This window comes from Lucilia sericata, unplaced genomic scaffold, assembly GCF_015586225.1.
Source record: "Lucilia sericata isolate MDLA Ls3-8-SP2 unplaced genomic scaffold, ASM1558622v1 Contig000143F_arrow, whole genome shotgun sequence".
NCBI classification, from domain to species: Eukaryota; Metazoa; Arthropoda; class Insecta; order Diptera; family Calliphoridae; genus Lucilia; species Lucilia sericata.
This window is the reverse complement of record NW_023994175.1, coordinates 267,575-278,131: the sequence shown is the minus strand read 5'-3', so window position 1 is coordinate 278,131 and position 10,557 is coordinate 267,575. Positions and strand designations below refer to the sequence as shown.

The 10,557-nt window shown below is 28.7% G+C and overlaps 2 protein-coding genes across 4 annotated transcripts; one reads left to right on the top strand and one right to left on the bottom strand.

Moving 5' to 3' along the window:
- The first annotated feature begins 207 nt into the window (after positions 1–207).
- LOC119601098 (protein kinase C and casein kinase substrate in neurons protein 1) lies at positions 208–6,597 on the top strand. Of its 3 annotated transcripts, none has more exons than XM_037951844.1 (10): positions 208–346; positions 1,750–1,857; positions 1,943–2,052; positions 4,022–4,359; positions 4,633–4,859; positions 4,946–5,066; positions 5,138–5,248; positions 5,308–5,504; positions 5,612–5,772; positions 5,836–6,597. In XM_037951844.1, the coding sequence occupies exons 2-10, from the start codon at positions 1,754–1,756 to the stop codon at positions 5,946–5,948; spliced, it is 1,482 nt and encodes a 493-aa protein (XP_037807772.1). In that variant the 5' UTR covers positions 208–346; positions 1,750–1,753; the 3' UTR covers positions 5,949–6,597. The 3 variants fall into 3 exon arrangements, with proteins under 3 accessions (XP_037807772.1, XP_037807770.1, XP_037807771.1); XM_037951842.1 differs by lacking the exon at positions 208–346 and adding an exon at positions 520–622; XM_037951843.1 differs by lacking the exon at positions 208–346 and adding an exon at positions 579–880.
- Positions 6,598–6,683: 86 nt separating this feature from the next.
- Positions 6,684–9,732, bottom strand: LOC119601094. The gene is made up of 6 exons (XM_037951824.1): positions 8,491–9,732; positions 8,311–8,432; positions 8,107–8,247; positions 7,626–7,786; positions 7,334–7,554; positions 6,684–7,233 (listed from the first exon to the last, which is right to left on the bottom strand). Exons 1-6 carry the CDS (start codon positions 9,635–9,637, stop codon positions 6,881–6,883), a joined length of 2,145 nt encoding a protein of 714 aa, XP_037807752.1. The 5' UTR covers positions 9,638–9,732; the 3' UTR covers positions 6,684–6,880.
- Between the last annotated feature and the right edge of the window lie 825 nt (positions 9,733–10,557).

Here is a 10,557-nt window from a genome sequence, read left to right as displayed (position 1 = left end):
TTAAAAGTCGTTTTTATAGTAAATGAACATTAAAGTAAATGAACATTATTATATTAATCATGCATAATTTTAAGATTCTTCTCCTTTTCATAAAATTTCAAATACAATTTATTTATTTAAATAAATATTAAAACGTTAACTTTCGATTTCGAAGTGTTTACCAAATAATTTTCCCCATTTTTGTAATTACCCAATGATTGGCAACACTTTGTCAAATACAGCACTGCGACAAGTGAAAATACGAAGAGAAGTAGAGTGAAAAATTTTTCAGAAGCAATTTTCTACATTAAAACTAGGCATATTTTTTAATACATTATTTATTTCAAGCTTATAGAAATAAAAAAAGGTTCGTTCCTAACGATTAAATGGTTAAATCAAAATAAAGTACTAAAAAGGTGTTAAAATAAATATAAAAAGATAAAATTGTGTTTGTTTTCTGTTGTCTCGATTTTAAACAACTCTGATTTTGTGTTTTGTCAATTTTCTTTTGCCATTATTTTCTTATAGATGAAATAAAGTTTGTGTGTAATTATTGTATTTCGTTTTATTTTCATTTTATGTTTTTGCTTAGTAGAGGCTTTGGGTGTTGCGGAATTTTTTTGTGTGATTTTTTTTATAAACGGTACGGTGCGATACAAATTTGTGAAAAGAAAAAAAAGAGACCTTTTTGGTGTGGCTCCCATTTGGTTATTGTCTAATTATATATATTTTTATCAGAAATTATCTTAAGTAAAGAATAGAAAATTCTTATAAGCAAAAAAATCCTGAAAAATAAAGTACCAGAAAGTAATAAAAAAAGAAGATATAAAAAGTGCTTGAAAAACAAAGAGAAAAAACAAAATTTCTTAAAAAGTGGTCAGTGAAACGATTGATATTTTTGGTATGTTGCTGTCTGTCGCTGCTGTTTGGAAAAACTAGCAATCGTTTAAGAAACTTGTTAAACTTGTTGTTTTTTTAACAAAAATTGATGAAATTTCTACAAGCTTATGTTGTTATTTTATTTGTATATTTTATATTATTCAGTTGAGTAGAGTTATCATTTAAATTTATTTTTTACAAACATTTAAATTCTTTGCGTATTATTATGTAAGCTTATGGCTAGATGACTGGGTTACAATATTAGTTAGAATCGGAATGAAGTAACTGGCAAAAATAAATATAACAATATCAAGTTGTTCTTTATCTGTTTGATAATTTCTTAGCGCCAAGTAGGTACACAGGTACATTTAAGATTATTAAAAGGGGGTATCTTTTCTCAATAACAACAATAAAAGTAAGATAGTAGTTATTGTATCTAAGTGATACACTTCACAATTACTTTATCTGATTTCTATTTGCCTCTGATGATTAATGTATTTGTTCCAATTGTTTTACTTACAAATATAGTAAAATTAATTAAAATTATACTTATTTGCCGTTGCTAATAGCTGTAGTTGAAACTCAAACTCATAAAATGAATACTGTCAGATGTGTAATACTTGCATCCCAAATATGTAGTCAATACTTAGGACAAAAACTATAAATTAGAGAAAATTGTTGATAACTTTCATTAAAGCAATCTACCCAAAAAATGCGTTTGTTTTTTTCTTCCGACTAAGAGTGTTGATATGGATAGAGCAACAATTAATATTTCCTTTTTTACTAGCATGTAATATACATATTTTATTAAAATGATAATAATTTGTAGAATCGTGAGGATTTAAAACTTTCAAAAAACAGCGATTAATCATATTTTTTTATATTTTTTAGAAAAATGTCGCACCACAGCGATGATCAATTATTAGAAGCCGGTAGTGATTCCTTTTGGGAGCCTGGAAATTATAAAAGAACTACAAAACGCATAGAAGATGGCTATAAGTAAGTAAAAAGCTAAACACTTCCAGTGCTAATGTTTAAAAAAATCAATATCTAATGGGTAATGTGATACAACATACAATTTTAGACTTTGTAACGACTTGCAACAATTAATACAAGAGAGAGCAGATATTGAAAAATCCTATGCAAAAAGCTTACGAGCATGGTCGAAAAAATGGGGTGAACTGATAGAAAAAGGTAAATAACTAAAAATACAATATTATTTGAAAACACACTAATGTCGCGATTAACTCATTTTTCTTTAACCAGCATTCTTTTAAATCATCTTCCCTTCCCTTTGACCCGCCCATTTATTCACATCTAGTAATTCGCACACGTTCAAATGTGTACAAAGTTCTCACTCTCTCCCTCTGTTTCTCTAATGTTTTGTTAAATATAAGTTTATTTGTATTGACCACAATTAATAAGTCATCGTCGTTAGTTCTGTTGGTCGTTTTGTTATTTAGTATAAACTTATCAAGTTTCTGTGGGGCTCTGTCAAAAATACCTTACAAGTAAATAATATACTCATCAGTACTATTTGAAAATAAATTTTTCTATAAAATTAACACGTTCGTCATCAACATTATTGTTATTATCATCTTTATTCATATAGTCAACGGCAGTGAAATTATAGATCTACTAAAAGAGATTACGGCTTTAGACATTATAAGTAGTATTAGTTTGTTTACATCTCTCTTCTCGAGTTTTACTTAAAAACATGTTTAATAAAAAGTGCCAGCAATAATATTTTGGTCTTGCACATTTCATAAATACATATTTGTCTTTTGAGTCTGTTGTTGTTACTAGCTGTTTTTTAATTTTCGTGTATATTTTGTCAATTTTTTTATTTATTTTTTTTTACGTCCAGTTTGCTATTTTATTTGCCCAATTATATAGGTCACGTTTATTCTTTTGCTGTTACTTTAGAAGTAGTAAAAAGTGTCACATACCTTAAAATACTGATCTTGAATATACAAAATATTTAACCACCATTAACCATTTCCATTTCCTGACGTTAGTATTATTAACTAATACATGTGTATAAAATTTTATTAAACAATAATTTTAATTTTGTCATAAACTAATCATTAAAATTCATAACTGATTAGATATGCTTTTGAATAGTTAAAATATTTTGTACTAATCTCAGAATAATATGATTTTTATATTTGTATTTGTTTGTAGTCGTGTTTTTTTTTTTTTGCTATTTATAAATCAATGATTTTAGGTTTTAAAAATTTTATACAAAATTAAAATTCAAAACGCATCATTTAGGTTGCGTCATATTTGTTTGCAAATGGCAAGACAGCCCCGCTCAGCGTGCAATAATATGAATGAATGCATAACAGCAATTGATAGTACAAGTTATTTTTTAGCAATCGTTGTAGCTGAAAACACAAATTTCATAATGATTTACAGCTGTAGTTGTTTCCTCTCCTGTACTCATTTTTTAGACTATTTGCAAAAATGCTTTTCACCTAGCCTTGCAATCACTTGTATGTACATTTATTCACTGTGCTCATGTCTACTATCAAACAATATTAGTTTTAATTTACATGCATATTAACATTATTATTTTTATTTAAATAAGAATAGTGTAGGTTTATTATAATCTTCACTAAACATTAAATTATGGGTCTACCTAGATATACAAATAGACATACTTATTTATAATTGTAAGAAACCTATGTAAGGTACAGAAACTTCGGCGAAATTTCCAAAAATGTTGTTGCTTCTCTTTTGACGCTACAACTATTTATATTATTTACATGTTTTGTTTATTTACATAGAAAAGGTTTCAAAAATCGATGATACCTAGTATACAATCTATTAAATAAATATGTATGTATGGTTTTATGCAAGTACCCCTTTCTTTTCTATAAGTGCACCGTTCCAACAAGAATTTAAGATGAAAGTATTACTAGCATTTGTTGTTGGTAAAATGACAAGGTATGACTGTTGGAGCTTATAGCCATGGTAATTAGGGTTTGTAATTTCTAAAATAATGGGATGGATGACCGTTTTAAATAAACCATAGGTAATGAGATATACCTATGTCTATATACATACATACATACAAACAAAAAATGGGAAATAAGTATCATAAATACTTAATTCAAATTGAAGAATTCAAAATGAAAATTCACAATAATTTTTTTATCAGGTCCAGAATATGGTACTACGGAAGCTGCCTGGAAGGGTGTTCTTACCGAATCAGAACGCATTTCAGATGTACATATGAAAATTAAAGAAAATCTTTGCAGTGACGTAAGTTCACAAATAAAATCATGGCAAAAAGATAACTATCACCACACTCTAATGCAAATCAAAGAGCGCAAAGATATGGAAGATCTATTTAAGAAGGCTCAAAAATCGTGGGCTAAACTACTGGCTAAAGTTGAAAAAGCCAAGGCTGAATATCATGCTGCTTGCAAGACAGAAAAAAGTGCCACGAACCAAGAACGTAATGCCACCGCCGATAGTTCATTATCACCCGATCAGGTATACACAAAAATATTACAATTGCTTTATAAAATTAATAAATTATGGGGACTCATATTTGTTTTCGGAATTATTTTAAGTTTTAGAAGTTTGATAAAATATTTCTTCTTATCTTTATCTTATGTTTATGCTTGGTAAACATTATTACTACTAATACGCATAAATTAAGATGACTCGTTTGACAAACAATTTATTTTACCACATTAGAAAATTGTTATTATGTATTTTTTAAATGATCTCATTCAAACATTTACATATTATTTTTGGTTGTAGGTGAAAAAAATGCATGATCGTGTACAGAAGACTAAGGATCAAGTCCAAAAGTGTCGTGAAAAATATGAACAAGCCATTGCTGAAATAACCAAATATAATTCTGTGTATATAGAGGATATGACATCGGTATTCGAAAAGTGCCAAACAATGGAAAAGACACGTTTGCAATTCTTTAAAGAAGTTTTATTTAACTTACATACTGTTCTTGACCTTACAAAGGTACCAAGGTAATTATCCACTTTAATACATTTTCTTGGATATAAGGGGATATAAAGGGTATAAGGTAATAAATATATTAATTTCATATAAACAGCTTACCGCAAATTTACGAAGAGTTTTATCATACTATAAACAATGCCGATCATCAAAAGGACTTGAAATGGTGGTCAAACAATCATGGTGTTAACATGGCCATGAATTGGCCCGCATTTGTGGTAAATATTATTGAGTGAATTATTGAAAATCTAATATACATTGCATTTTGTTACTGCACTGTTAAATATAGGAATATACAGAAGAATTCCGTGATATAGCCAAGGGAAGCAAGTCTAAAGAAGCATTACCAGCAGCCCCTATAACATTGATTAACCAAAGGCCTGTTAATGAAGATTTGCATGTAAGTAATTATAAAATTATTGTAGAGAATAACATGTGATTTTTTTATTTTTATCACAGGAATATTCGGGTTCATCTAGTTTGAAGAAATCAAATAATACGTCTTCTACATTGAAATCGACTGGAAAACAACAGCAGCCTGACTCTTCAGCTACCTCGCCCACATCAACAGCAGCAACCACAACAGCGTCGACAGTGGGGGCTACAACGACAAGTAAAGCTAATGCAAATGCCCATAATCGTAATTCAAGCGTAACGTAAGTATTATTGTCATTTATTTATTTAAGTATTCAACATTTAAAACCCCTCACTAACTACCGAACTAATCCTCACTCATATTAATTTCATTTCGTTGCATATTTAGTAATGGCAAATCAAATTCCACTGAGGCAAATCCCTTCGAAGAGGAAGAAGAATGGGACGAGGGTGACAATGTCTTAGTGGATAATGGTGAACCTGGTGTTCCCGTTAAGGCGTTATACGATTACGAAGGAGCTGAAAGTGATGAATTAACATTTAAACAAGGTAATCGACTAGTCTACAGCCACTATTGGTTGTTATTTTACAACTTCTAAATTCTCGTTACAGGAGATGTTTTTGAGAAATTAGAAGATGAAGACGAACAAGGTTGGTGTAAGGGACGTATGAATGGCCGGGTAGGCTTGTATCCCGCCAATTATGTTGAGCTTATACACACGTAAATAACACTGACAACAATTTACAAATCCTGAAACCCTCTACCGTTGTATAATCCTAGTTCTATCGCCCTTTCGTCTCATCTTTCACAAGAAATGAACAACATTATTCACAAGAATATATAAATATCTGTTTTTATATAGAAAAGCAATAGCTATGTATTTGTTTAGCATTTATTAAGTATTAATTGAAAACTTAATATATTATAATCGTTATTCTATTTGTCATTTACACTTTGTCCGACTAGCCATTGATTTTTTTATCAAAAAATCGAACGAATCAAAAAAGATTTTTAAAACCATGTATCCTGTCAACAAGATAATCCAAAAAGTATCATTATATTACGCATCTTTTAGTTTACATAACTTTCCTTTTCAAAATATTAACACAAAAAACCAAATGAAATTTTTTAGGGAATTAAAACATGAAAAATGAACCATTGTTTTTTTTTTAAATTTAAAAAATATTTTAGTGTGTTACAAACCCACTAATAATTTAAAAATAAAATTCAAATAACTAATAATTATAAAATATTGTACTCTTTTGATAACTTTCAAATTAAACACAAAGCAATATACATAAATACATACAAACTTTTATGAAATATGTTGTTAAAAAAAAATATTAAAATTAAATAAAAAATGTATAATGTTATTGAGCATTTTGTAGTAAAAAGCTAAAATTCTGAGAAATGAAGAAAACCAGACAAATTATAAGTGAATTATATTAAAAGGACCCCGTTTATATGTTTTACTAGTGAGTATTTGTAATTTATTTAACTTATATTTAAAGATAAATAAAATTAAAATCATTAAATTACGATAATTATATTATTAAAATAATATAAATACTATATTAACGAAAAAAAAAAATATATATTTAAAATAAAAGCAAATTTTTAATGAAGAAGATACAATAATTGTTAATATATGTATATTTATACCAGTTCTGCCACAGCATCATTATAGTACAAGTACCACAATTTACTTTCAACATTGCAAAACTGACTTAAATTTTTCCGACGATCCAATTTAAAATACCTTTGTTCCATGTCTACACGACACAAACGCGGCAGACAACAACACGGTATTGTCAAATATCGTTTAGCCACTTTCGATAATTGTTTGTAGTTATCAGATTGCTGATGCCACCATAAAGCTGGTGATTGATCTAAATCCAAACATTGCTCTGTCTGATATTGTTCAAACTCCAAATCTAAGTTTGTTTTTAAATCTGCATTAATATCGTTATTTGTCAAAGTAACGTCACGTTTAAAAAATGACTTTAAACCTTAAAACAGAAAAAATTTAGTTTGTTAGAATAGCATTTGTATAAACTAATGCATATTTTATTCAAAGAACAGGGCCAAATAACTCAAAGTAATACTTACTACTACATTTCCGAACATTTGTCGATGAATCTGTAGAATTGTGTTCAGTCTTAACATTTTGCTTCTTATTTATATAGGAAACTTGTAAAATATGTTTAAAACGTGTAAGTACTTGAGATTTGATATTGGTAATGTCGAAGCGTGATTCCTGAAGAGCAAAGTCACGATGAAATCTCGTGTCAAAAAATGTGGCCTCATTAAGAAAACTTTGTACCATTATTCTATACAATCGACATGCATAATAATTGTGAAAGTTAGTATAAAAATTTCATAAACAACATCATACGCATACCTTTCATATAATTCTTTTTCCAATATCTTTTTTATCTTAAATATTTTCACAGATTCCTCATGATTTATGGAACTAAAATGTTCTTCAAACAATTTTATAACCAACGGTCGCGTTAGTGTACACAAAGGCAAATGTTCGTCCGTAATTATATCCAAAGCCATCTGTTAATTGAAAATTCTATATTAGTATTCTATCGCAGACATATGTATAATTCTAATAATGAGTAATAGCATGGTTAGAGAAGAAATTCTGAAAAAAAAAACTTAATGGGAACTTTGGTTTTCTCCGTGTAACGAAAATTTTCTTAATCTTAACAACACAAAATTTTTAATGTAGTTTTCTACCATAGGTAGGAGACTGAATGAAGTCATATTCGAAACATATTTTGGTTTTCGTTTTTTGCATCGTTTGAGATATTTTAGTAAAACTATGTCTATTCCTCGAGATTATTCTACGATTAATATTAGAAATATGTACAAGCCTTTAAAGGTTTAAGGTATTCAAAATATTGTCTAAATTCGCCCCATTCTTCAAGTTGTCTATTCTTAAATATGTAATCCAAAAAATTCAATCGATTCCAATGACATCGTGGTCGAAGAAAGGACTTCATATGTTGTGTTTGCTAAAAGAGAAAAAATTAATGTAATATCATAATTCTACTTTATGAAGACTTCAGTAAATTTACACTTGTATCTTCAAGCATTTGCTTTAAAATTTTTTGGTAGTCCTCCGAAAATTCGCTTTGTTCGAAAATTTTGTGCAAACAATTTGTTAGCGTAGATTCTAAACATTCAATTAATGGCAAATCTAAAAGGAAATGTTGATAAATGAGTTCAAATAGATCTACTTATATGTGTCTACAAACCGTGGCATTTTGTAAAGTCCAAAAGATAATCATTAACTTTATCTAAGCAGGGAACCACCACACCGCTACAATTTTTGAGATCTAGATCCATTAAGAAGTCGGAGATATTGATAGGTTTAGTGCAAATAGCACTGCTCATATATAGAATGCTGATTAAATCCATTTGGTTCTCACTTAAATAGTTAAAGTATATATGTAAGACATTCTGACCATCATTGTCCTGGTAAATTTCTACACTTAAAGAATATGGCTGAATTTGTGATATACGAACCACATGGGCAGTGACTATTTGATAGGTGTTTACAAAACGCATTTCTAAAACTTCCATTACACGCTTCACCGTATCATGATCAAGCTTCACACCAGTCAACTGCTGATTGTATTTGCAAAAACCATTGTTCTCTAAAGTGTCCAATGGCATAAGATCTGCTTGGACCATATCTGCTAGCATTATATCCATGGAGTGCAGCTGTTGTTCTTGCTGGTCATGTAGTTCAACATCAGTGTATGTAAATATTTGTTCATTTTTGGTCTCATTCACACTTTCAGCATTTGGCAAACCGTCGTCGGCGGTTTCTATTGCTCCCTCTCCATTTGCTGGAACAAAAGCAATGTAATCTGTGCTTTGTATTTCTACATCTACCACTTTATTTATCATGGAAGTAGAATTATTTTCACTCTGAATATTACATCTACGAGTTTCCATATTGGTACAATATTCGGGTATCGTTAAAAATGTTTCAACAAAATTGTTTTTACTCTGTAAACAAACTGTTTCCTCACTGCGCCGTCTTTTGATGTCATTATTATTATTTACACTATTACTATTAATATTTGTTGGATCACAAATTGTCACACTTTCTTTAGTCATGGTTATTTGTTCTTCAGCATTTACATCCTGTTTTGGAACCAAGTCATTCGATGCCATGACAATTTTTTGAAATATTTCAACATGTTTGGACATTAAATGTGTCCTCAAGTTGGAGGTATTCTTGTTGTAAGCAATGGCAGTATTGCAAATAGTACAAACTATTTTTTGCCGCGTAAGTATATTGTTTCCACTGTCAGAGGGGAAGCCAAAATATTTCCAATAAGGACTACGCATTGAAGATGGTACCACCGTTCGCGTATACTCTATTTGTTCCATAGTTCTTCTATAAACTCTTAATATTTATTTATTTGTTTAGCTTTAAAAACAATATAAACAATCACTGTAAGTTGATAACAAAAATCAGCTTTTGTTATGACATTGAAATCAAATGTCATTAAAAACTTGGAAAGATTGGAAAGAGAATTTAAAACCAAGTTCCAAAGTATATTAATAAAGTAGCATCACTTGAACAGCTGACTATTTTTTTTAAACTAGATAAATGAAGCAAATTGTCAAAGTTTGTTTTGAAAATTGTTAACATTGTTTACGTCGCCATTTTTAAATTGTGTTTTGCTATTTGTTAAAATTTGTGAAAAGTTGAAAAAGTGAATTAAAAGTGGTTTTAAAGTAGTTTAAAAGTGTAATAAATTGTATAATATATAATAATATAATTAAATCGTTAATATTTTTAACTTAAAAGTAATATTTTTTATTTATGTTTTGTTCACATTGTTGTTCAAGGAAATTTTATTTTGACACAATCTTAAATTATTCCAAAAACAAAATACATGTGGTTGTTGTAGAAGTTGTTGTACAACAAGAGATGTCGCTACCAAAGTAAATTAATAAAGTAGCATCACTTGAACAGCTGACTATTTTTTTTAAACTAGATAAATGAAGCAAATTGTCAAAGTTTGTTTTGAAAATTGTTAACATTGTTTACGTCGCCATTTTTAAATTGTGTTTTGCTATTTGTTAAAATTTGTGAAAAGTTGAAAAAGTGAATTAAAAGTGGTTTTATAGTAGTTTAAAAGTGTAATAAATTGTATAATATATAATAATATAATTAAATCGTTAATATTTTTAACTTAAAAGTAATATTTTTTATTTATGTTTTGTTCACATTGTTGTTCAAGGAAATTTTATTTTGACACAATCTTAAATTATTCCAAAAACAAAGTACATGTGGTTGTTGT